General features: G+C 39.4%; 1 protein-coding gene across 1 annotated transcript; it reads right to left on the bottom strand.

The window, feature by feature from the left end:
• Positions 1-27,874, bottom strand: LOC140230382 (ribosome biogenesis protein NSA2 homolog). The gene is made up of 9 exons (XM_072310531.1): positions 27,786-27,874; positions 19,950-20,017; positions 17,528-17,593; positions 16,992-17,045; positions 14,365-14,600; positions 12,661-12,755; positions 8,648-8,788; positions 2,990-3,041; positions 1-2,424 (listed from the first exon to the last, which is right to left on the bottom strand). The coding sequence occupies exons 1-9, from the start codon at positions 27,786-27,788 to the stop codon at positions 2,357-2,359; spliced, it is 783 nt and encodes a 260-aa protein (XP_072166632.1). The 5' UTR covers positions 27,789-27,874; the 3' UTR covers positions 1-2,356.
• Between the last annotated feature and the right edge of the window lie 37 nt (positions 27,875-27,911).

Here is a 27,911-nt window from a genome sequence, read left to right as displayed (position 1 = left end):
TATCTGATATATAGTTTTTGAACTATTAAGAATCAAAAGTGGGAAATGTTTTTTGTAACACCTAGTACAATGTATAACCAGACTCTTCTTTGATGAGGTGTAACACAAGCAAGATTACCAGAAAAGAAAAGTCCACACAAAAAAAAAGAGTATTTTACCTCTGATTTTGTCACCTGTAGGTCTAATTTTGTAGTATGCTCAAAGTCTTTTTGTTTTGTTTTGTTTTTAGTTCACACAAGGGTATTCATTTATTTCAAATGATAAATATAATCTCTGAGACTTCGCTTCCTGACCGCTATTTAAGATAAGATTGCAAACCAAGCTGGATCTTACTAAGGTCCCAGTCACATACACTGTATAAACACGGATCCTCAAGGATCTACACGGTGATCCGGGAAGATCCGGGGAGATCGAGGATAGTTTCGACCTCGATGGAGTGTCGACAAGCTTTGATATGACTGTACAAATGGTATCAACACGGCAGCTACAAGGATTAGGTCGGAAGAGCACGGCATCTACATGTACATGGACAAACACGGCAGCTACACGGCAGCCACACGGACCATCCCGGATTGCTCTGACAACACGGCAATCCCCGGATGACGCCGGATGTTTTTGACCTCCAAAAATTGCCGTGTTGGCCTCCCTGATGTCCCCAGATCTATACAGAAATACACGGATGTCCAAGGATGTCCAAGGCGTCAACATGGATCTCTCCTTGGATCACCCCAGATCAGATCCGGGGTGATCAAATGGACATGCATAAAGACAGACAGAAGAAATGCACCTAGTAGGCAACTTGAAAACATGCATCTGGCACTCTTGGGACCAAAACCAGGCATCTGACAGACCTACAATGTATTAACATCCTGTACTTCTCTGATTCAGGGGTCTGAGTTGATTGTGGGACACACAAAGGCAGGCAGGTATGGAAAATCACACTGACACATGATGATTAACCAGATTTTAGAATAATGAAGGAAATAAGAAATGTGCAAGTCTGTGATCAGAATTTATGTTTGTTTATCATGCCGGCCGCCTTGTGGCTGACTAGAATACTGGTATATCAATAACACAGCACCTGTTACATGCAATATGCCAGAACACACACCCCATTTAAATTGATTCTTGCATCAAGTTTTTCTTGCAACGGATTGACAAATTGACATCAATAAGCACCAACTATTCAGTATTATAGTTGCAGCCATTAATTTAAAAAAAAAAAAAAAAAAAAATCATAGGCATACATACTCAGGGTGGAAACAACTGAAAATCAGAGCATATTAAGTCAATGACAGGCAATTTGTCAAATACAGGTTGTTGCAATAACACACCTCATTATTGCAACTACAGTTAGTTGCTGTAATAAAACACCTCATTATTGAGTCTGCAAAATACAAAACATTGTATTGCACTATGGGAAGCAGTAAGCAGGTGACCTTAGTGAACATTGCATTGTGCACTGAAATACAGACTGCAAACATTTACTTGTTAGACTTTGGTCAGCACACAGTGTTTTCTATTTGCTTGTTAATCCAAGGAAATTCTGCAGGGTTTATCTTCATCAGTTGGATGGGAGAATACTTTACATAATCAAGACTCTGCTATAACCAAGCTGGTTATAAATGGTACAATGGTACTCTTATTCACTGAACAACAGGTACTGTAAAAGTGGATATTTTAGCGCAACTAATTTTTCGCGCAAGGCCGCGTAAGATGAGTTTTGCGTGTTCTTAATCCCATGGAATCAAGACATCGACTACTAAACTATTAATGGCAAGCAAAAATGTTCACATGTTTTATTTCCATGCTAGTTTCTGTTTTCCCAAATATGCAAAAATTTCAACACCGCAAAAATTTCCACTTTTACAGTACATCAAAGTGGGACCAGGACAATCAACCTCCTTAACCCGTTCAGGACGAGTCCCAAGTATTCTCAGGCAGGTGTCTATGGGAAATACGTGTTGTAGCAAAATCAGTCCATCCTCAACTGGTTAACAGCAGTACCTTGTTATGCCTCAGCACATCACAATGGGGTTTTCATCTATAACAGTTACTGCAGACGCATACAATGCACTTACATGACCACATTCTTGCATGCTATCTGTACTTATGACAATTTATGCCGACCTCAATGAACAGTCTCTCAAAAATATCCACTAATGATTATCCTGGATCAATGTTGATTCCTCATGAGGTGAATGACAATCACCCTTTCTTCTCCTCCATTGATTCCAAACACTATGTGATGCCATCCATCATAAATATTCTTGTGCACTTATTGCTGCTTGCAAGTCAGCAAGTTGAGTCTGTTCCTGAATCCAAAGCACTTGCTCAATGTGAAGTCTCTTTCCTTCTATACAAGTAGGACTGCATTTATACAACCATCATTTTCAGGGTTGTTGGTGACCTGTGCGTATTTACCTGCGAAGAAAGAGACAGAAAACCTGCACAGTAGTTCAGACATTAACACACACAAAAATTCTCACTTATTGCATACCTGCCAACATTTCAAGATGAAATATCTTACTTGTGGATTGCAAAAATCTTATTTTATATGCAAACTGAAGTTAAAAATCTTACTTTCGGTCAAATCTTCAGAAAATACACATGAAAGGTATATCTAAATATTTTTTAAAAATCTGATTTCTCTGACAGAAAATCTGATTTTGCTATTTTTAATGTAAAAAATCTTACTGAATCTGATAAAATCTTACTAGTTGGCAAGTATGTTATTGTCATTATGTTTGTATAAGTACATGTAGTCATGCCTTCTTTAAAATAACCAATCCACAAAGACTGAACAATCAAAACACTAATGGCTTTTCACACTGCATTCACCCTTGGAAATTCAATTTTAACATTAGCCCACACCACATACCATATATCTAATAAGCATGAACATTATTATGCAGAGCTCATTTAGATAATTCAACAACCTGAGACATTAGAAAGTATGAAAAAAGTGAATGAATTCTCAGGCTCTTACCCCATACAACTTTTCCTCCTTGCGTTACCATACCAAGTTCACTGACGTTGACCTATGAAAGCAAACAAAACAAAGAAGTTCGCTTGATAGTATAACTACTCAACAAACATTTTCAGATTAGGAAAATATACAACTATCCATGGTTGGCCATTTTAAAAAAAAAAAAAAGAAGAAGAGAAAAACAGGCTGTTTATAGCTGTGGCAGAAACACATTACATGATGTACACATGCACACTAATACTAAAAAACAAAACAATACAAAGCACCCAGAAACCTAAGATTTATCCTTACACCATTATACATGTGTAATACAGTACTATCACATTTTTAAAGATCACTCATTGACAGTTTCTTCATAAAAATTACAGCTGCACTGCAATTATTTGGGTCACAGTAGAGCAGAATTTTTAGCTCAAGAGATCACTTCAATTTTGTGGCTTTATCAGGTACTGTAAAAGTTGATATTTTTGCATGATTTCTCACACTGCTGAATAAGACAAATTTTGTGTGATTTTAATTTTACAGAATCAAGACAATACATAGTGGTGAATATAATGGTAAAAATATTCGCAACGCGTTTATATTCCTGCTAGTTTGTGGTCGCACAAAATATGCGAAAGTTTCCACACCCGCTTTTATAGTAAATGAAACTTTATACCTCAAGTGTTTGCCAGCTTTGAATACCTCCTGTGCAATTGTGACTTCAGATACTTTATACACAGCTTAACCCGTTGAGGACGAGTCCCGAGTATACTCGGGTAGGTGTCTATGGAAAATGTGTGTTGTAGCAAAATCAGTCCATCCTCAACGGGTTAAGAGGTGAGTACACCTTTAGCTATGTGTCAGCTGTGTGTTGACCGATGTGTACAATGCCAAGAAAGGGCAACTGTTGTCAGTGTATGAGTGCAGAAATACCACTGAAAATTCCTCTGGTATGAGAGTGTTTGTGATACCAGATCCTTGGACACGAAATTAGATGGGAATGGGGTCACAGCACTGAAATGCACAGTACAAATTTTCAGTTAAAGTATGGTGAACTAGACATTAAAATCAAGAAAATCATATACATTGTAAAAGAAGGTGTCAAAGCAGAGGGAAATGACTCCTATAACATATTTTTAATGTGACTTATTAAAAGATATACGCGCCACTGAGAAATCCGAGTTAAAACTGACTGATTTACTTCACCGATTTTCGCTCCGGAACAGCCATCTTTTTCGAGCCCTAAAATATGACGTCATGAAATGAACAAAACCCTTTACGAGTGCAGCGGGACATCAAGTCCGCCATTCATAAAGCACATATTTCTTGGTGAGCGGATGCAATATCTGGCCTGTCTTTAGTCGCATACCTGCTTTCTCAGCTGAGACATTAAAACGTCCAATTTTTACCTTATATTGTACGGAAAGACTTGAGTTTGACATCGAGAGTGAATTGAGTGATGACAGTGACAATGACACTGATAGTGACAGTGGCAAAGTCGGGGTGGTAGAAGAAGCGAGGGAGAGGCGACGGATATGGAAGGCCGTTGCAGACATAATTCGTTTGGGGCATACATATGGAAACTGGCATACATATGCAACTGCCTTTAGCAAACGTTTGCATGTTATCTATTATACGTATGCCCCATTCCATACGTATGTTAATTTACTGCATATATGTATGCAATTGATCGACCAATCAGGTACTTCTTTTAACATGCAGTTGTATATGTGTGTATGTTGCGTGTGTGTATATAGTGTGCACGGTAGGTACTCACGCCCGATCTGAGCAAGGAGGTACTAAGTGTACGTATATGTGTACGTGGAAATTTCACACCGTACCTTGTTAGTTCCTCAGCTGGAACATGGGTTAAATCTGCCTTCTTCAATGAGCTGAAGATTTGTTTTGGAAACTTTTGCACTTACCGCAATTCTTTTCCACTCGAGTTTTATTGGCCATACTGAGCTGATCTGAGCAGTACTGAGCCGTACTGAGCTAATCAGCTGGTTATAACAGCTGCTAACTTCATTGGTTGCCTTGAAAATCAATTTACTGGCATTCTGCGCATATGTTTAAAAAACAGCATACGTTTGCTGACGAAAAAACTTGCAAACGTATGCTATCACACCGTGCAAACGTTTGCCAAACAACACTCGTTGATTGGTCAATTAGCAAACATTTGCTAAAGGCAGTTGCATTCATATGCCCGTTTCCATACATGTGCCCCAAACGAATTATGTCCACAACGGCCTTCCATAGACGGGAGTCCACTGTGTGGATGGAGTGCGTAGCACAGTGCATCAGCGCAGGGCTGATTCGTTCGTTTTGCGACGTCATAATTTTGGTCACCAAAATTCCGCCGTCTGATCGGGTTCAGGTGGTCTAAAAACGGTCTCAAAACACCATCTCTCCGTCGTTCTAGAGACGTTTTTACCTTCTGAAAGTTAATCATTCATATTCCTAGAGACTTAGGCTTTCCAGAAATGTATAAATCACCTCGTTTATGAGTATCATCCTGTTTTTCTTGTTCACCATACTTTAAAGGGTGTGTACAGTTCTGGTCGAGGCGAGGATTTAGCTTTTAACGTTTTGTGAGATATTCAGAAACCACTCTATGAGATGTCAAAGAGCATGCAATTCTAAGGGGTATCAAAAGTTTATTTGTTGAAAATCGGTTTTGAAATGGCCGAGATATCCAAAAACGATGTGAAACAAAGAGATCATAATAAAAGGCGTGGTCTGTTGCCTTTTATCATTATCACTTTTGTGGATATCTCAGCCATTTGAAAACCAATTTTCATCAAATAAACGTTGAATCCTTCTCAAAATCACATGCTCTTTCATATTTCATAAGAGGTTTCTCACTATCTCACTTGGGAATGTTCAAAACATGAATCCCCACCTCAACCAGTACTGTACAGTCCCTTTAATACTTTCAAAAGTCCTTATTTTAAAGTACACATGTACATTGTATAGGCCTGCATGTCTACATGTGCACAAAATTACCACACAGATTGTTGCTTACAGCTACATCTCTTCTGCCTGTAGTAAACACATGATGGACTGCTTGATCACTTTGCAACTGGCTTCTTTTATTGCATTCCTAAACATATTTTCACAGTTATTTTGGACACAAATTTGTCACCTCCAGTCATACAAAGTGTACATAACACAGCATGCAGACATGCAGTGTGTGCCAGCCAAGTTCGGTGAAAATTTGATCATGCATTTTCACAGAGAAGACAAAAATGTGAAAATATGCAGCAAACTTGGTCCCTAGTGCCACAAGGGGGACATCCTCCTGACCAGATCCTACAGTCATACAAGAGACCCGAGGTCTCGTGCTCACCTGATTATCGCAAGTTCACCTTCCATGCATTCTTGCAGACTCTTACCTGAGAACATTGGAAACTTGGGGGGGGGGGGCAGCTTTGAGAGTTGGAAGCATGGTGTCCATTTGCATATATATTCCATCACACTGGTAAAAATACCTGCCAAGTACATTGTACTTGGAAAGTTGGACTATGCAGTTAAAAAAAAAAAAAAAAAAAAAGACTTGAAGCTCTATCACTTCTGATTCTAGAGAAGGATAGAATTAAATATTTTTAATTTGGGGCCCCCAAGGGGAGCATGGTGCCCATTTGAACACACTGAGATCCTATCCCACTACTAGGAATGTTATTTGCCAAGTTTGTTGAAAATCCATTACATTGTTTTCAAGAAGAAGATGAAAATGTACAATTTAGGCATCCCTCCCCCCTACCATGCTTCAAACAGGTGGGGTGGGGGTACCTCTGGATCTGCAATGAACAAACTTGGAACTACAGTCATCAACGTACTGACTCATAGTATTAACTTGGCCTTATCACTTCTGGTTCGAGTGAAGAAGATTTGTACATGTAAATATTCCTTAATTTGAGCATGGTGCCCAGTTGAACAAATTGAGATTCTAACCTCATAGGAATGTTACCTGCAAAGTTTCTTCTGGTTCTAGAGAAGATCTTTAAAGATTCCTTAATGAGGGTGGGTTCCCCCCCCCCCCCCCCAATGGCCCCCAGGTGGGACATGGTGCCCATTTGAAGGAATTGAGTTCCTTTTCTCTAGGGATGCTACCTGCCAATTTTGGATCGGTTTTCAAGAAGAAGATGACAATGTAAAAAGTTTTTGCATGACAGACAGTGGATGAAGAGCGATCGTAATAGCTCACTCGAGCTTTCGGCACAGGTGAGCTAAAAAATGTAATTACTCATAGCACACTAACTATCCTTTATCTTTCTGGTTGTAGAGAAGATTTTAAAGAGTCTTGTGTTTCAGGGCTTAGGGTCCCCTTTAATGATTGTTTAATTTTGTGGCTTTGGGGGCTCCCTTGGGATCTCTAGTTTGAGCATGATGCCCATTTGTAACAAAAAAAAAAACCAAAAAAAAAAAAAAAGTTCTAATCAAAAACAAAACATTTGTTCATCCTAGTGACAATACCTGCTAAGCTTGGTGTACTGTAAAAGTGGAAATTTTCGCGGTGTTGAAATTTTCGCGCATTTCGCGCAACCAGAAACTAGCGCGAAAATAAAAACACGCGAATATTTTTGCTTGCCATACGTTCCTGTGCGTGATGTCTTGATTCCGCGGAATTAAAAACACGCGAAACTCTTCTGACCCGGCCTAGCGCGAAAAATTAGTCCCGCGAAAATATCCACTTTTACAGTAAATCTCACAAAATGTTTTAAAGAAGATAAAAATGTGAAATTGTGAAAATTGGGTTCCAAGTTGATCCATCCATAGTGCCCCAATTGGGGCGTGCAGGACCCGAGGGCTTCAAAGGCCCCATTAGTTATGACCCATAATAGAAACGCGCCATAAAAACTTAACATTGGGCTCTAAAAGTTCGTTGACCCATGCTTGTGACCATTGACCTTGTGGTGACCATCCACCCCCCCAAGGGACATCTACCCTTCAAGTTTGGTCACAAATGGAGTTATGGATCAAAAGTTATGATCCATAATAGAAACGCACCATAAAAACTTAACATTGGGCCCTAAAGTTCATTGACCCCTGGCTGTGAGCTTTGACCTTGAGGTGACCTTCATACATCGTAAAAAGTGAAACTTTGTATGACCCCTCTTCCCTCGAAGTTTGATTGCAATTGAAGCCCAGAGTAAAGAGTTATATGAGTTTTTGTAGCATTACGGACAGACGACGGACGGACAGACGCCGCAGGCGATCCCCTTAGTCTCCCCGCACCTCCGGTGGGCTCGACAAAAAGTCACCAAATTTGGTTGAAATTGGGTCAAGGACGTAGAATTGGCACCCCTCCCCTGGGCTTTACAGGATTAAGGATAAATTCCATATACTAGTACACCACATATTTCGCGAGTATATTTCGTAATCAGGAATTTCATGAGTGGCTGCATAATTGCCATTAAGAAGCACACAGAGGGAATGAGAAAGAAGTATTATTCCTTTTCAAGAGAAAAGGTTTGTGATTTTCAACCCTCAAGACAATATTAGATGCACTTTGTCACAGGAGGCAAAATTTTGGGAGTTGTTAATTTTAAGAAAACTTGTTGACTCATGTTTATACTGTAAACTATACTGCATACAGCATGTATGGTATTTGAAGAGTGATGATAAACACGCTAATGGTTAATTCATTCAACAGCTGCAGCTGCAGGAGCTTACTTCTATGATGGTTCCTTTGGTGATGACCCCAAGTGAGGTGTACATTGGCGAGTTTGGGTTCTTCTTGACCCCGATGAGAGGGAGACAAAATGTTGCCTTCAGTTCTGGATGTGTTACATGAGCCTTCTTAAAGCGTAGTGCCTGGAAGAAAAGAACAATATACACACAAGGGTCATTTCCATACATATTAGGGGTGGGAGGATGGGGGAAAGGGGGCAGGTTACCCTAGCAAGAGCTTGGAGACAAACATGACCTTCTTCAAGAACTCTGTGGTGTCAATTGGTGACATGTTATTAATAATATTGCACCTACTACCTCTGGGGTCCCACGAACAATAACACATCACCATCCTTTATGAACATACCGGTACCCACGTTTTTAAACACGTTACCACTGGATAGAGACAATGTTTTATATTTAGAGCATTTTGGCCCAAAGCTGTCTTGTCCCAAGGCCTCTCCTATGGAAACCAAATGCAACTTTTGGATAACTTTGCACTCCCTTAACCCCCTGAGGTGACTCCTACCACAGTCAATCATAATAAAGAAAAACTAGAAATGTCGCTATGGCAACTGATGCCTCCGCCATAATGCATGATTCTCCCAATAGGTGTATAGTACAATGTCTTCACAATGTGTGATGTCAGTTTCACATAACTGGCAAATATTGAAATGACAGGTTTGTCAGAAATATCTTGAATGTTCGCTTTCCTTGAACTGGGTTTGCTATAATTGTCTAAGAGTGCAGCTACACATATTTGGGGAATTGAGGATTTTTACGTGCCTTATGACCGACCCTTTTATAAGTTTATGCACTGAGTAATTGCCCCATCATACATCATCCTTGGACCAAGTTTGGTGAAAGCTGCTTCATCCAGTTTTGAGTTATCACGTAAACAGATAAATTTTAGGATTTGACCTTGATCTTTGACCTTTGACCTCTGTCTGATTTCACTAAAAAAACTAATCAAGTAATTGTCCCATCATACATCATTCTCGGACAAAGTTTGGTGAAATTTGCTCGATCCAGTCTCGAGTTATCGCGTAAACAAATACAATTTCATGATTTGACCTTGACCTTTGACCTTTGGCTGATTTCACCCAAAATCTAATCAAGTAATTGCCCCATCATACTTTATACCTGGACCAAGTTTGGTAAAATTCCAGTCAATATTACTCAAGTTATCGCGTAAACGAATGCCGACGTACGTACGTACAGACGTACGGAAGTACGGACGGACGGACGGAAGGACAACCCAAAAACATAATGCCTCCGGCACCACTTTGTGGCGGAGGCATGAAAAAGAGAAGGCTTGTGTTGTTGTTGTTGTTTGTTTGTTTGTGTTTTTTTTTTATGGGGGGGGGGGGGGGGGCTTACAAGGATAACCACTTGGAACTCTCATGAATAACCATTTGCTTTCTGCTACATACGTACATTGTAGGTTCAAAATACCAAAAACATACTAGTTGATCTTTGAAGATGATGTGTTTTATCAGTGCTTTGGATCCATGGGGCATTGTGTTTGGTCCATCTCTTCAGCAGAAATACAGGCTCCAGGTACAACACAGAAAGGTTTGCACAACCTGGTAGTTGGAGATACCTTTCAAGCCTTAATACCACTCTGATCATGACAGTCTCTTTTAAAAACAAGTGACCCTGTAGGTTTAGGGCTCACCAAAGTATCACAAATTCACCTCCCACGCATTCTTGCAGACTATCACCTACCAAGAACATAGTAAACTTGGGTAGTTTGGTGTAGAGGTGTAACCAATCATCCAATCTTATGCCGATCTTAGATAATAGGCAATTTCTTACCAACCATCGAACATCAGGAAAACTAGAAATGTCGCTATGGCGACTGGTATGCCTCCGCCATAATGCATGATTCTCCTTATACGTCTAAAGCACAATATCTTGACAATGTGTGATGACAGTTTCACATAATTGGCAAAATATTCAATAAATGACAGGTTTGTCACAAATGTGTCAAATGTTTACTTTCCTTAAACTAGGTTTAATTGGATGAATGGCTATATAGTAATTGTCTACAAGTGCAGGTATTTGGGGATTTGAGGACTTTAACTTGACTTTTGACCCTTTATAAGTTCTAATATGCAGTGAATAATTTTCAAGGTATGGAAAAAAGTGTAAAAGTAATTTCAGTATCAAATAATAAAATATTAGCATTTTAACCTGGCCTTTGCCCTTGACCTTTGACCCTGTGACCCTAAAATTCCCAAGAGAATCACTGTCAGGTAGAACATGCATAAGTTTCATGATGATACCATGACTCACTTTCGAGATATGGAGGGAGTGAAATATAGCACTTTCACTTGACCTTTTGGCAAGAAACTTCTATTGGGTAATAATACCAAGTTTCAAGAAAAATTCTGCAGGCATTGCACAAATATGAGGGAAACCGTGACATTTTGAGGAGTTGACCTTGACCTTTGACCCCCCTGACCTCTAACCCCCTGACCTTAGACCCATGATCCCCAAATTCCCTAGATAATCACTGCCAGTCAGTACATGCATATGTATAAGTTCCATGAAAATACCTTGAACCATTTGTGAGATATGGAGAAAAAGGTGAAATTTTAACATTTTCACTTGACCTATGACCTTTGACCTCATGACCACAAACTCTCTCTGGAGAATCTTTATTTGGCAGTACATATATACACTAAGTTTCCAGAAAACACCTTGAGGCATATTGCATTAGATATGGGGGAAATAGCGAAATTTTGAGCATTTGACCTTTGACCTAGAGCATGTGCACCCACAAGTCCACAGGCACAACCTTGCCCACTGATACAGTTACATGCTAAGTTTCATTAGGATACCTCAAACTATAACTATTTTTTAGTTAACGCTGTCCACAAAATTGATTATGGATGAAAGGACAGACGAACGGACAACCTGAAAACATAATGCCTCCAGCAACACTTCATGGCGGAGGCATAAAAAACAACAACATGTATCAGCAACCATAAAAGATATCCAAAAGAAACAGACCTTAAATCACAAAGTGCTTTTGTGCACATTGAGTCATGCAAACACCGATATTTTGATTGAAGATCACTCACTTATTAGGCAACATTTCAAGTCAAGTCTGCCCAGTTTTGCAGCCTTGTACTGAACTCCAAAGTGTAAGCCTATAGAAGCACACATAAAAGTGCACGATTAACTTTACAGTGCTATCCATGTGTACAAATCATTGTCTCCCCCTCGAAGATCTCGGATCGGATTGTGGGACAGCATGGCTCTCGTCATAAACTTGTGCAGCAGGCATGTGTACACTTTAGAGTAACACAACGACACACAAATCCAATTTGGAAAAACAGCAAGACCAATAAAAAAGTTAAAATAACACAGTAAAAGTTTTCCGCCAGGTTGACAATGAACTTTGTTAGTGTAATAATTGTTGTTGTTGTTGTTGCTGCTTTTTATTTCAGGCACTGCAGTATTGCAAACCAATTAAATTTTTGAGAAATTTCCAGCGATTTTGCCAAGTATTTTTACTTCCCTCGGCCTTCCCCTCTTACCAAGCACAGTTATTGACCCAGACTCACTCAGATGAGGATATTCAAACTTTTTTTCAGTAATTTTCGGTAATTTTATAATGTTACATGAAAATAAGTTTTGCCACATTCCCACAATACAGACAAGAAATGTTTCTACAATGTTCTATTATCTTTTTATTTTGTTCCAAGGGTACATTCAAAAGCTTAACATTAGGACATAAATAACCAGGTGAAATTGGAAAAGGAAATACACTTGGCTGTAAACCTGCTCAGTTGACGAAATGTCATAAAAGTGTGAACAAAGACCAATAAATAAGTTGAAATAACACAGTGGGAGTTTTCTGTCAGGTTGAAAACAATCTTTGTTGGTTCAGTTGCTGTTGCTTGTGCTTTTTATTTTAGGCACTACAATATCGCAAACCAATTAAATTTGAGAAATTTTTGGTGAGTTTGCTAATAAATGGCTAATCACTCAAAGTGGCTACTTACCATGGGTCTTATGAAGCGCTCATATTTTGGAGGTTTTCTTGTGAAGCCTTCACCAACATATGTGACCTTGGTTACCATACGCTTCCAAGCCTTTGCTGAAATGTGATGTGACAATGGTTTGCATTCATTTTGGTACATAGTATTGTATAATTTCACATGCATGAACTACCCTTCAGTAAACATGATTTGCTGCACACATGAAATCAATTGACATTCTTTAGCATGGGCTCTGAGCAAATTTCAAATGTTTCAATTTCCTTGTTGTTCAGATCAGCAGACTGAAGCAAAAATAAATACTCTCTATCATCACAGCTCAACTGACTGATAAAATGCTGGGTTCATGTAAAATTTATGATATGAAATTTACTCATTCTGGAGACATGATGATGAAATCTTGTTTCGCACTTTTGCAATGACTCATACCCTACAAATCTTCAATTTTCTGCATTTTCTTAAAAAAAAGAAAGAAAGAACAACGCTATCTCAACCCGACTGTCCAGAAGTCAACTGGCATGCATCTAATTTTCATGTAATCACTACATGCGTCATACACTTGTGCATGGGCCTTCATTTACATTTGATGAAGCTAGGCTGAAACCTTTAACCCTCTCTGAACAAAGAAAATATCTTAATATGTAGTTCAATCCATTTCACCACATACTACTATTATTGGAATTACCACATGAAGTTTAAAGCCAGGAAATTGCACTTGATCATAATGTTGGTGGCCTCTTTACACACTTTGGTCTTTCACCTGTGTCATTTCGGGCAGCTGATCAAATAATAATTTCTCATCTTCCTACAAGCTAATATTACCACTAGACATTCTTAAAGGAGACCTCCGGATGATTTTCAGATTTTTTACATTTGAACAACTATAAATCAGTTATACTGAGGACAGAGTTTCAGAATTTGTGATGATTGGGATGAAGAATAAGAATATTTTCAAAATTTAGAACAAATTGCAATGAACAAGGATGATGACATGGCAGAGTCACCATAAGAATGCACGAGTTGGGGCTCAAGGAAGCAGAACAAAAGAAGAAGGCATGCATAGATTATACACAGGTGAACTCACAAGCAAGCGGTATTGTCATGGAATTACACTGCCACATTTCTGAAATATGTGAACCTCCTATGTCATCATCCTTGTTCAGTGTAATTTGTTTAAGGGTTTTCAAAGTATTGTTTCTCTGCTCAAGAACCACAGTAAATTCCACAAATCTATACATGGAGTCGTCGATTTATGTACTACATGATGTGAAATTATGAAAATCGTCTGGAATGTCCCTTTAACTTAAGTTCATATTGCTAGAAAATGAATTTTTAAGTGCAATGACCTCTGACTTTAAAAAAATATAAATTCATAGAAATAAATTGATTTATTTGTATGACTTCTACCCAAAATGTATCATCAGTGGATATTGAGAGATGTAGAAATAACTGAAAAATTCCAGTAATAGCCAAAGTTCAGTGACCTTTTTTTGGATTTTGCCAAAAGTCTAATGATTGCATCTACACCTCCACAAAGCATACCTGGGAAAGGTACCCAGAATTTTCTGAGAGCTTACTAAAATCATGACAACAAACTGTACTGCAAACAGGCTAAAGTACAGGCAAATAAAGAACATGATGCCTCCAGCACCCTTTGGGATACAGACATATAAAAACAAGTAAATTGCATGCTGAACTTGTTATACTTACTTCTCCTCTTGCCTGTCCTCACGACCTTAAAGACTTCATTCTCTCCCTGACCCCTGACCTTTGGCAAGGGCACATCCCACTTGCCAGCCTTCTCTTTTCTCTTCTGCTTGATCATATTGGAGAGAACCTTGGCCCTAACCTGACCTTCACGGTCCAGGAGGTAGGCAGGCACGGCCCCATCGGGCACTTCTTCTTTGTTACGCTTCTTGGTCTTGCGCTCCTCATGCATTTTAATGCTGTGGTATGACACAGTTAGAGGTAATTGCATGTCATCCTAGGCATTAAACCTTTAATATACTTACATTTCCTTTTGTCATATAACAAAAATGTGACAAATATGATATAAACCTTATCTAAGATATCAAAAGTTAATTCATTTTGCATAGATACATCTACAACAAAAGAACACATAGTATGCAAACAAAAGTTGATGCTTTTACAACTTCCAGCTGTCAAACATACTTTGTTCCGATGTTTTCCTTGAAACAAACAAAACTCTAGCTTTAAGTGGAACATGCCATCTAATACATCAATACTTTATATATTCAACACCTTACACAAATGGTCTTACAATCCTCATACGGTTTGTGATTCTCCTTTTTAAATGATTTACTTGATAAAATGCAAAAGCTAATGCATTGCTGCTAATATTTGCATTTTTAAAGGGTGTGTACGGTTCTTGTCGAGGTGAGGATTTAGCTTTTAACGGTTTGCAAGATATTCAGAAACCACTTTGAGATGTCAAAGAGCATGCAGTTCTAAAGGGTATCAAAAGTTTATTCGATGAAAACCGGTTTTGAAATGGCTGAAATATCCAAAAACAATGTGAAACAAAGAGATCCTAATAAAGTTGTGGCATGTCGCCTTTTATTATTAGCACTCTTTTGGATATCTCAGCCATTTGAAAACCAATTTTCATCAAATAAATGTTGAATCCTTTTTAAAATGACATGCTCTTTCATATCTCATAAGAGGTTTCTCATTATCTCACTTAGGAAAGTTCAAAACATGGATCCCCAGTTCAACCAGTACTGTACAGTCCCTTTAAGCAAAATATGACAAAAGATGAGCAAAAGTATACTAAAAGAACCATTCAAATTCAGTGCTAGAACTGGCATTAATGCTATCTCAAAAACAGCACCAAAGCGTTGAATGATACGCCCTGAACCAAGCTCAACTATTCTTGTAGGGGATATACATGTACATGCTTTTCCCCATTGACTAAAATCTGCCAGAGAGTATCAAATTGGTAATTTTCAATTCACTGTTGGTGTTAGCATTGCTAGACGTGATACCTATATTCACGTCCATGGATGCACATCGTCTCTACTCACATGAAGAATGTGCATAACCTACTGTATACGCCAAATATTTCGTGAGGTTTTTATTTTTGCGAATTTCGCGAGTCAGGTGCTTTTTGCAAAATTAGACAATACAGTACTCCACAATCGCGGAATTAACCACTCGCAAAATCGCCGGGAAGTCCCGATTTGCAAAAATTTAGACTCACTAAATATATGGCGTATACAGTATGCTAATGCAATGTATTCCATGGAAAGTACACCAACAATCTACATAGGTAGACACGGTAATGTAAATTTGGTCCTGGGAGCAAAATCAGAATTATTGAATTGTGGAGATCTTCAGAAATTTGTGGCATTTTCATCTCTCCTCAAAGCATTCTTAGCTGTGATCCAAGAGCAATCACTGTTCTTCCTCATTAAACTCTTGCACACCTTTGCAATGTACATATTTTTGTAAAGATAAGACTATTGTTCAGGATCAATAGTTATGACCAGTATCACTTGTGTAGATCATACTAATGGTGTTGGTGCTTGATATAAGCCTGAAATGGAAGATAATACCAATGCCAGTACCTATGCCAGTACCTATGCCGAACTTGACATCATTACAGGAATGAAACTTGATTCCATTTTGGGTAGTCATTCAACAACAAGTGTAGTAATGTAGATTTATTACACTGTCGAGCTAATTTAACTAACACATCATTATTTCTAAAATCATTGGCAACAAAAGTGCTAAAGTGAGTGTATCCCACATTCAACATGCCAAAGTATGTTCATGCACATTTTAGTTTGAACAATATCCAGTGTGAGCACCATTGTTGTCTAGTACACTGCACTGCCTTGATTCTCCTTAGCATAGAGTTTACCAAGTTGTTGCTGGGATTCTCCCCCACAAAAACATCATGAAAGTGCTGGATGTTGGATGCCTGCTGTTTCTCCGCCATTCTACTTCAGGATGCCCTAAAGATGTTTGATGTGGTCAAGATCTGATGACATACTTAGCCACTTCCTTACCTTTACCTTCAGCTTCTTCACTTAGGGGTGTGCTCACTTTTGTTGTCACCAATATTTGGAAATAGTGACTGCTAGTTATGTTTTTCAACGGCATAATAAATCTACATTGCTACATGAATTGTACAATGACTACCCTGTAGTATATCACCCTTTCATCATCTGTAACAATGTCCTTTGAAAAGAAATCATTACATAATCACTGACATGTAAAGGATGTACTCACTTCTGCAAGCTACTGCATGAAATAGCATACAACGTAAATCTAGCTTAAGACAGTAACTCTGAGAATAAATCTATTGTACTTACGTCTTCTTCATTTGAATCTTCTCCGCATGTCGTTTCTTGTTGTACAGCTTAGCCCTTAGAGGCAAATTAAGATAAAAGAAGGCAGAAGCAAGTGTTTCTCAGTTGCTTTTACTAACTGTAATCTATGGAAATGATTGGTCAGAATGGAAAAGGATGACACTCAGTCTCGGATTACACATTACAGATATTAGTATTCATGTGAATAACGGGACCCGCACTTCTATTCAAATATGGGCCTTTCTCTCTTTTCCTGCAAATTTCATCAAATGCATGTTAATAAAAACATGTAGGAAATATTAGGAAATACATTAAAGTTAATAATTACTGACATATTTCTGAATTTTACGATTAGAACAATTTTTCCAACGACACTGAGTAACAAGATACAAACCATTTTGATACAAAGCATTTTGATGACCTGCAGTGATACAGAGAAATTTGCCAAGCAGCCGTCTCAGAGAAAAAAAAAAAAAAAAAAAAAAAAATCTCCCAACACAAGTGGCACAGATCTTGTTGACAAGGTTTTCTGTACTCACTTAAGACCAGTCAGCATGCGAGCTTTGTGTGCCCTTTCATGGGGCTCACGGGCCTCCTTCTTCCTCCTAGGAAAAGAAAAATGATACAAACATAAGAAAAACATTGAAGAGTTCCTCACCAAGAAATACTGGCAGTAGAAGTGACATAAGTTAGATATGACTTGTGTCTGCTTATCCAATTCCTCTCAATATCTATACAAGCTTTTGCTGAAATCCATGCCAAAATATTCAAGAAAGAATGGCAATCTCTGTGAGCATTTCATCCTACTTTTTAACACTGATATGACATTCAGTATTCTATTTGAATGGGTATTGTATCACAATGTGAAGGTACAGTCAACTTTCCTAAGTTGATTATGATGGGCTACAAGAAAAACAAACTGTCAAATTGTATGTGATGATTAGAAAATATGATCCAATTGCATGGAATTCTAAGAAAATTCATGCATACGTTGTCCATGACATCACTTTGGAAAGCTGAGGTATGACCAGAAACTGTATTGGGACTTCTTTCCTCATCCCCTGGTTGTGCATACATCCTGAAATGAAGAACCTACATGTTGTACATGTGCACTTTGTTATGATTTATTTAAAATTTATGGGGACAACTCAAACCTCTATAGCTTGGGATGAAAATGGGGGTTATTCAGTCAACAACCCACTCACAAAGGCTTATACAAAACATGCAATATTAGAAACAGAAGCTGAATCCTGGAGATATACTGTATACACCAAATATTTCGCAAGGTTTTTATTTTTGCGAATTTCACGAGTTAGGTGCTATTCGCGAAATTAAAGACATGCAAAAATATTGACTCTTATCCCGATGTGAATGTGACGTACACTTGTACACTTCTGCGTTCAGTACAGGACTCCACAATCGCGAATTTAACCACTCGCGAAATCGTTGGGAATTCCCGATTCGCGAAAATTAAGACTCACGAAATATATGGCGTATACAGCAGTTGCTACTTTCAGTTTGGTGTACACCTCCAAGGCCCTATGTAGATGTAACTCGCAAAATATATGGCATATACAGTAGTTGCTACTTTCAGTTTGGTGTACACCTCCAAGGCCCTATGTAGATGTAATAAACAAACATGGGTACCGGTATCTCTTGAATATAATTTTTTTTTTTTTTTTTTTCAAGTAGGTGAATTTTGTGATCAAGAATTACAGGGATGGAATAAAAGATATCTATTATTCTTTTCAGGAGAAAGGCTAATAATTTTCCACATTGGATCTCAAAACAGAGCACATTTGTGGTACAGGAGACAATGTTTCCAGTTTAAAAAGTAATATGGATTTCATGAAAATCAGTTGACCCAAGGAACTGATTACATCAAAGAAAGACTGCCGTGAATAGTTCATATATATTAGGTCCATGGGGATACACAGTAAAGTTTGCAATTTGTTAGATGCCCATTGTTGTTTTGTTTTGTCTTTTGTTTTCCATCAGATACCGGTACTCTTTATACCTCTTTGGTATGCTAGGCATCTGGGCAGGTACATTGCATGTCTTGGAGTGGTTGAACAACTGGTTGCACTTGGCTGCTGTTAACAAAATTCAATGACTAAATACCAAACATGTTTCCCTCTAAATGTATTGAATGCTGAACATTCACAACCAGGAAGCCAGGGAAAATTTGAATGACATTTGCACGGATTCTCCTCCTCACACTTTTGGTTGACAAAATTGAGAAATCAAAAGACCATACATTTTAACCTACAGTGCGGGGCTGGGCCAAGCCCAGCCTCAATTGCGGGGCCGAGCCCCGCAATTTTGTCTGTTTACACTGCAGGGCTCGGCCGCGCTTTAATTCAAACCTTTCAATATTTTGTCGTAGTGGCGCTCTGCTTGTAAACAAACGCAATTCGGTATAGTCTGGTTTTCAGACCCTTTGCCAACTGGATTCCGTGGCGACAAAGTCGCCGTTCGGGCAAAGGCCTTTGCCGAAGGAAAAATCCTTTGCAGGACAAAACCACCTTAAACTACAAACTGTATACTAGTTTTCGACGTTGAGGGGGTTGATATCGTGAATAGCGAAATAGTACGTGCAGAGGGTCTGGAAGCCAGACTAAAATTGGCCGCGCATTTGGCCCAGTTTGCGTTTACACCAAGAAGAGGCCGGGCTTGGCCGCGGCTTGGCCGCGGCCGAGACCACCTCCAGAGCGTGGCCAAATGCGCGGCCAATTTTGGCCTCGCATTTGGCCTTTTGCGCGTTTACACTGAAATGAAGGAGGGCTCGGCCGAGCCTCGCACTGTAAACGGGGTCTAATAGTGAATGCTTATTCTAGGTTTTTGGAATTTGATGTTGTTGGTCATTTAAATCTAATCAAATTTAATGAAATGTTTAGTAATTTGATTTAAATAATTACGAAGCTGGCTAGCAAAAACAAACACACAGTATGCTATACTTACTTTCTTTCTTCATGATCCAGACGCTGTCCATAGCGTTTCTTGTGCAGTTCAATGTGTTCGTTTTGAGGCTATTAAATAGATGAGAAATAGTGTTAAATGATAAACGTTAGGAAGATGAACAATGTGACAACCATTTCTGTCACCTGAATATCAGTTAGTGCTTTTTCAACTAAGAATAAGGTCATAAATGTGTATGGCCCTTAACCCTATTCCCACCGGGGGGGGGGGGGGGGGGGGGCATTTTGGCCCCCCCCTCGACGTTTCGCGTGATTATTCCGCAACGCATGATGCTCTCGCCGCGACATTTTATGACTTTTTTCTTTCAAATATCGCGCAACTTTTGAGACCAAATTTGTCACTCCCAGGCATACCGTTTGGAAGCCACGCCCCTTTGAAAAAAATTTGTCGACCCAAAAATTGCTCAAAAACGTGATTTTGTGTACAAATCCAATGTAAATTGTGTTTTTGCAATTAATTCATATAAAAACAAATATTTTTACTTTCAATGGCTGATAATGATTTATTTTAGCCTGATTATGCTTTAAAAAAGTTCTGCGACAAACATTGACGAAAAAACCAACAAAAACAAAAAGTTAAAAACAAGGAAATACAAAAGAAATTCAATAAACAATAAAATACATAAGAAATAATTATGAAGCCGAATTTTTGCTTCAATATTATTGTTGAGGATATTGAAAAGAATATGTTCACCAAAAATTAGAAGTCTTGGAGCTTTATTTTTTGATTTATAGGCAAAAAAATTATTTTGCATAAATTAGCAGAAATTAATTAATATAAAATACATAAATTAAAATTTGAAAAATCTAACTATACAATCTTGTAGATTACATTGGCCTCTACCTCAGTGCAAATTTTCGCGAAGATCGCGCGATCCACGACCAAGATCTGAAGGGGGGGGCCAAAAAGGCCCCCCCCCCAAAAAAAAAAAAAAAAAACCCGGTGGGATTAGGGTTAAACCCCTAGGTTGCTATCAAGACTACTGACTAGCACTGCTAACCCCTTGAACAAGGCACAATGAGCATCCAGCTCCTTTGAGGAAAAGGAAAAATAAAAATCAATTTTTAGCTGCACACAAACTTTTTAGAAACTTTGAATGGACACTGTACATATATATTTTATGGACTTGTCAATGTAAAATCCCATCCTGCTACTCCTGGACATGGGTGCATCATTTTCTGATTTAGTCATTCACATTTGTCACCCACGTGTGCATCATTTAACAAGGTTTGTCAATCAAATTTGTGACTGAGGGGTTTGTGATAATCATATCAATGTCGGTCAAAAAAAAAATGATGCAGGGTCAGTCTTTGGTAGATCATTTGGATATAGACATGAAAAAAAAAAAAACAGTGATAAATTGCACGCATTTGCCACTGCAAAGTTTCACACACACACTGCGCGTGAAATTACATGCCGCGAACGAGATCACTAAATTCTAGATACTAGTAAAGCAAACATCACACATGATTAAATTAACATAGCAGTGGCCATTTAATTTTGCCACAGTTCATTTTTTTTTCTCACCAAGGCTTCCAAAACTCACCATATTTTGACAAATTTAGCGCCCGAAATCTTCAAATGACAATAGCAAAGCTAGTCCATAGTAGAGTAGAGTAGTCCATTAACCCATCATCAGTGTCTCCAGGCCCGTAGCCAGGATTTTTCAAGGGGGGGTGCGGTCACTAAAAAAACGGACCTTCGGTACCAATACCAATGATCACACACACACACACACACACACACACACACACACACAATTATATATATATATATATATTTATATATATTCTTTGGACAACCGAAATACAAAAGTTGTATAAGAATTTGCGCGCGAAGCGCGCCGCAAATTGTGAATTTTGACTGTTTTAATGACGTTTTAAAGTCTCGAGGAAATTTGTATTTTTGTCTGTTGCATGCAATCGCGTTACGGTATTTCATCTAGGAAATAGTAAAAACTCATTTTGCCAGGAAGTTGCAAAGTTTAATTGTGTTCGAGACTCTGCGCGCGTAGCGCGCCGCAAAATTGAGAATAGTGATTTTCCTGGTGTTGTTTTAACTTTTATTTTTTCTATTGTATACCCGCGTTAGCAGGCCTGAAGCCAGGATTTTTAAAGGAAGGGGGGATTGCGTTAATTAACAAATCGGTCCTTTGATACTGTCCCGGGAGGGGTAGCGACAATTAAAAGGTGGACACCATGCTCATACATGGACTTTCAAAATGGCCCCTAAACGAGTAATGATCATATGATTTTTTCGGGCCTTAAAAACAAGTATTCCTTAAATGTTTCCTGCACCATAAAGAAGTACTTCATCATGATTGAACAATATACCATTTTCCCAAATTTCGGCCTTTTTGATACCCTTTGATTATAAACGCTCGTACATCACACTTTCCATCTAATCCGTGAGAAAAAACGACCCCTATTACGCGTTTTCTTTAGCGAGTATGGTCACGGTGTCCACCTTTCAGTTGGAGTTTTCCATCCCATTGGATGCTGTTTGGAAGATGAAACATTCACTTTACTATACAGTATATCAGCCGTTGGTATGCGAGTTTGTCAAAAACGAAAATAAATAAGAAAATTTTTAAAACAAAATGAATTGTAAATGTGAACCATTTATATTTTGCCTCCTTCTGGTAGGATATTTCCAGCATTTCCGAACTTTCAAATAATCACTTTAGATTTAATAATATTAAAGGTAGTAGATCCGATTCGCAAACATCTCCAATATCAGTCAAGTAAGTAATGTCATATTAACCATCATGCTAAGAAGGTTTTCTTTGTGAAATTTGGAGGTCAGTGAAATTCAAAAATTAAACATCCGTTAGCCATTGGAAGAAGTTGAGTGCAAATTCAGACCTCAGGCTTAGTGCTCAGATGTTTTCCTATTTGATTTGATCTGTCTTACTGTGCACACTAAGATACATACTGGAATGGTTATTTCTTATTTATTAAATTATATATAGTAGCATATTTGGTTACTAGCTGTCTCTAGGCATTTTCGAATTTGGGCTGCAAAGAGATCTATCTACCTTTAAGTTAGAAGAGAGACAAGTAAATAATGATAAAATAAACAAACAAAAAAGAATGAGTTTCTTTTGTGATACTATCTGAAAACCTTTTTACTTTACTATTTTACTTCATAGCTCAGAACTTTCCATTCTCCCTCATACCCTCTTACCCATTACATTCAAATGAAATACAACTAAAATGAGTTTGCGTGCCTGCATAATACTCTTTGGAAATTATAAGTGAACATGTTCTTAGGTTTTGGCTCACTTTAAAATGAGAACCAATAGAACTGTCACAACATGAGAAAATGTATAAGTAATAATCAACACTACATTTCCGAATTTGGCCTGCAAAGAAATCCGCTACCTGTAAGTTAGAAAAGAGATTAGTAAATAATGATAAAATAAACAACAAAAAAGAATGAGTTTCTACCACCGTATCCAGAACAGAGCCTGAAACGGTGCAGGCTCAAGAAATCGTTTGTACTATAATACGTCTTGAAGTACTGTGTGATACTGTTGACTCAGACTTCTACAAAGCTGTAAGTGAGAATTGTAATCCAATCCGACTCATTACCTGAGATATTTATGAAAATATATCAATAAAGAATGTAAATTAAATAACGAATCGTCACAATGCAGTCTAACGCTCTCACAATGCTATCATACCATAGGGTTTTTCACTGACTGTTTTTACTCCGGAGCTCTTGCAATATTCAGGCTTTTCCTACTATATCTTTGTGAGACGCAGATATAAAAAGTCTCAGGTTTTCGATTATAATAATTTCGAGGAAATTTCTTTAATATTTATCATATATGTAAACTTGAGGCTATTAGATTTTCATCCACTTACCTCTGTTCCTGTGAAAAAATGCAAGTGTCAACCTCAATGTCATCGCACGTACTCGGGCGGCCAGTGGAAAAAAAAAAACCACCGGTCACACGCGCCAAGGGCCATGGCAAGCAGTGCCAATATAATAATAGCTCGCGCATATTGATACATAACATTTGTGTTTGTGTGCATGGGGACGATCCGATGGTTCATACAACAAAAGGGTTTCGTACAATTATTTTTAACATTGTTAAACGTACTCTTCCACATTTACGTAGCATATAATGTGTCTTTATATTTATTTGGATTGTTATCTTGAGAATTGCTAAAAACCGTTATTATGAAAAAGTGGACCTTTCAGAATTTGGGGGGGTGCGTACGCACCCGACGCACCCCCCCTGGCTACGGGCCTGGTCTCAATTGGATATCGGTAGGCCTCACTCGTTAATCCCACATTTATGTGGGGAGTTTCATTTATACATAACGAAAACTAGGAAGCCCGATACCCGCCCACAACCTGAGACCCCTCCCTAACCTGGAGAAAAAAATCTAGCCAATATGCACAGATCCCTTTACCGAGACTCAAAAACATTTGTTTTAGTCAAGTTACCTATTGTACATGTATCTTAAAATACTTCTAATTGGTTATTTCACCTCACAAGGGTCTGAGCCTCTTCGCAAGGCATCTTGGTTGTCATAGTGATGAATGCGCGCTTAGCATATGTACATTGTAATGGGCTTTGATTGCGCTACTTACCTGTCCATCTCAGGTGTGTGACATGCTTGTGTTGCAAGTGTGTATCAGTTTGTGTGCAGAGGGGGGGATCCAGGAATTCCGTAGAGGGGAGGCACCTTCACAAAATTAAAGGGGGCACATGTGCCCCCCCCCCATTTTTTCTTTAAATTTTCTTTCTTTTGTTTTAACAAAAAAATAAAGAGGTAGCGCGCACCCGGTGTGCCCCCTCTGGATCTGCAATTGGTGTATACACATGCTGAATTGCTAAATATGCTGAATGCACTGGCGCGGCCGGCCTATTGGCTGGCTGTGTGTGTAATGAAAGTATTATTTTGAGTCAGCATGGAAGTCATCAATCCTGTCGTCCATTTTCTGTCTTTTTTTTTTCTCTCCTTACCTTCTCCTTGAGTCCTAATCATCTGCTTACCTAATTTTTGTGTTTGTTATGCACTTGTCAAAGTAATGACGCACCCTACTACCCCCGGACATGGGTGCGTCATGGTCATTTTTTGACTGACCACACAGGGTTTTTGACGGACACCACAGTCACTTTTTTGAAGGACAACACGTTCAATGTGACGCACACCTCGGTCACTTTTTTGACGGACATCCTCGGTACCTTTGACGCACCCCCGAAAATACTGAAACGATTTTTGCATACGTTTTATTCAAGCAAGTTCATTTTCTTTTGGTTCGTAAACATAATTTGTAAAAGTTCCGGCAAGTTTCCCCTTACCCTGGCCCTGTAAGCACCGTACCGTCATTCACCGTACATCATGCTGCTGCTACGATATGTATTCTGTGGATGCAATCCATACATGACAATCACATGTGTGCAGATGCGCTGTGTGTGCGCGGCCATTGCTAGTCCGGTGGATGCATACTGCAGCGCAGGTACACACCACGCCACGGCATTCCCGCGAGTAACTACTGACCGATTCGGGTTCGTTGAGGGCAGCAGGCATTTTGTGGCACTGGGCGCAGCCATGAGCCCAAATTGCGGTGTCTCAGCCGACCCCCCCTGCTCTCCCCCACCCCCCCCCCCCCCCCGGCAACATGTTTATCGCGCACTTGTAACAAAGGTTCGCGCACTAAGCAAGCATTCGCGCACTCAGTACGAGACGCCCATTGGCTAAAGCAACCATGCGTCAGTTTTTCATTCTGCGCGCGTGCTAATGTAGGGAGAGGGGTGGGGAGTGGGAAGGGGGGGTCGGCTGAGACACCGCGTAATGGCGCTGCCCATGCCAAAAATACACATAGCACGTCACAGAATCCGTCAATATACAGCCCAGTCGCTGTACGTAGAGATTCGCACAGCGTACTAACAGCGTCGCGCATCTAATCGGGCTATCCCGCGAGCAGAAAATGGCATGCGGCAGGCAGTTTCTTCTGCTGCCGCTTCTTTTACTGTCAAAAATTCGCCTTTGTCACCACAGAACATTATTTAGACGCACATTGTATTGGAATACAAACGAACTTTCTTCGATAGCAATGTGTGTTGGTGTTGCATCGCAATATGCAATAGGCACTAAGTGTTCGACAGTAAGGTTGAAATTGTTACATCGCTGAACAGTCCCTGATTTGAGATTGAGTATGCATGATTTCATGGGTTTGCTGGAGGGAAAATGTGAGGAGAAAGGGTGGCTTTTAAATTATTTGCTTGCCAGACTCTGGCAAGCATTTTTCCCTCTTATTCCAAAACGCTTCCCGACTTTGGTTTTCACTTGCCGCGGGAAAGCGCTCACTGTAATTTCACTCGCAGTACGTGTATCCGGTACTGGTAGCGTGCAAAAATGCGGGCAGTTTTCCATGGCCAAATGACGTACCATGACGCACCCCTTGGTCAAAAATTTGACCGACAATGATGGGATTTTGACACACCCTTCGGTCAAAAATTTGACGGACAAAGCTGGTAAAATGACGAACACCTGGGTCACAAATTTGATGGACCAAACAAGGAAATGACGCACCCATGTCCGGGGGTAGTGGGCATTATTGGTGGGGCGAGTCACATTGACAAGTGCGCCATTATGCTTGCTGTCCAAGAGTACTTTTTTACTTGGTCTTCGACGTCTATCAATTAAATCGTATGATTTGATTAACGATAGTGTCTAGTTCTAGTGATGACAATTTGCCGGTGGAGAGCGATAACAGTTCGGGAAACCCACTCACAAGGGGGGCCCCTCCTTATAAGTAACCCGTCCACCTTATAAGTAACCCCGTCCCCCTTATAAGTAACCCCCGGGGCACCCCTTATAAGGAGTCTCCACGCTGTTTTGCAATGCAACGCGAAAATGAAAGGACTGCGGCAATTCGCTTGATTATGTCCATAAAGCTTCACAAGTTTCCTAGTTACTCACGAAATTTGAGCAAAATCGGTTTGAGGCATCATATCTAAAATCATGGATTTAAATGCTATGTCAAACGACCCATGCGAATGCTGAAATGCGAGCGATTACTGGCGTGAGTGTCGCCAGGCGCGGCGGCGCGGCAATGCTTGAGTGCAGACGTGGAGACTGAGTACGGAGGTCAGTCGCCACGTCTGCACTCAAACATTGCCGCGCCGCCGCGCCTGGCGACACTCACGCCAGTAATCGCTCGCATTTCAGCATTCGCATGGGTCGTTTGACATCGCATTTAAATCCATGATTTTAGATATGATGCCTCAAACCGATTTTGCTCAAATTTCGTGAGTAACTAGGAAACTTGTGAAGCTTTATGGACATAATCAAGCGAATTGCCGCAGTCCTTTCATTTTCGCGTTGCATTGCAAAAAAGCGTGGAGACTCCTTATAAGGGGTGCCCCGGGGGTTACTTATAAGGGGGACGGGGTTACTTATAAGGGGGACGGGTTACATAAGGAGGGGCCCCCCTTGTGAGTGGGTTTCCCGAACTGATAACGTCAAAAAAATAAAAGATTCCTCCGAACAGACGGATATCTTTCTGTCTAACACATCACATATGCGCACAAATTTCAAATCCATTGACTAGACCTATAGGGCCTACACAACAGTCTTACTCTTAGTCTCAGTCTGTCGTGAACGTAATATTAAGACAACGTAACGTTAGTAGACGCCTGCTGTTGTGAATGCATGACGACTGTGTGTGTGTGAATCAGTGAATGAATGACGACTTTAAAATTTAAAAAAGCAAGTTTAAATACCGTTTCTCCTATTCTATAAATCAAAGAAGGTGGATCTTGTCATTACCGATACAAAAACCAAATTTACTTACCATTTCAACAGTTGGTTTAGCGCAATTCAGTGAACCCAAAAATATCACGTAGGCCTAGGACCGACGACCTAGCTTATACTTGCTTCACTTGCTTTGTAGCTGTCACGTGTGTACGCCCCGTACACG

The sequence above is a fragment of the Diadema setosum genome, chromosome 7, assembly GCF_964275005.1.
Source record: "Diadema setosum chromosome 7, eeDiaSeto1, whole genome shotgun sequence".
NCBI lineage: Eukaryota > Metazoa > Echinodermata > Echinoidea > Diadematoida > Diadematidae > Diadema > Diadema setosum.
This window is presented reverse-complemented; position numbering and strand designations above follow the sequence as displayed.

Coding starts and splice junctions, on each gene's coding strand:
- LOC140230382 (XM_072310531.1), bottom strand. Junction 8,789..12,660: donor AGCGCTTCATAAGACCCATG/GTAAGTAGCCAC, acceptor CTTTTCTTCCAG/GCACTACGCTTTAAGAAGGC. Junction 3,042..8,647: donor CCAAAGGAACCATCATAGAA/GTAAGCTCCTGC, acceptor TTGCTTTCATAG/GTCAACGTCAGTGAACTTGG.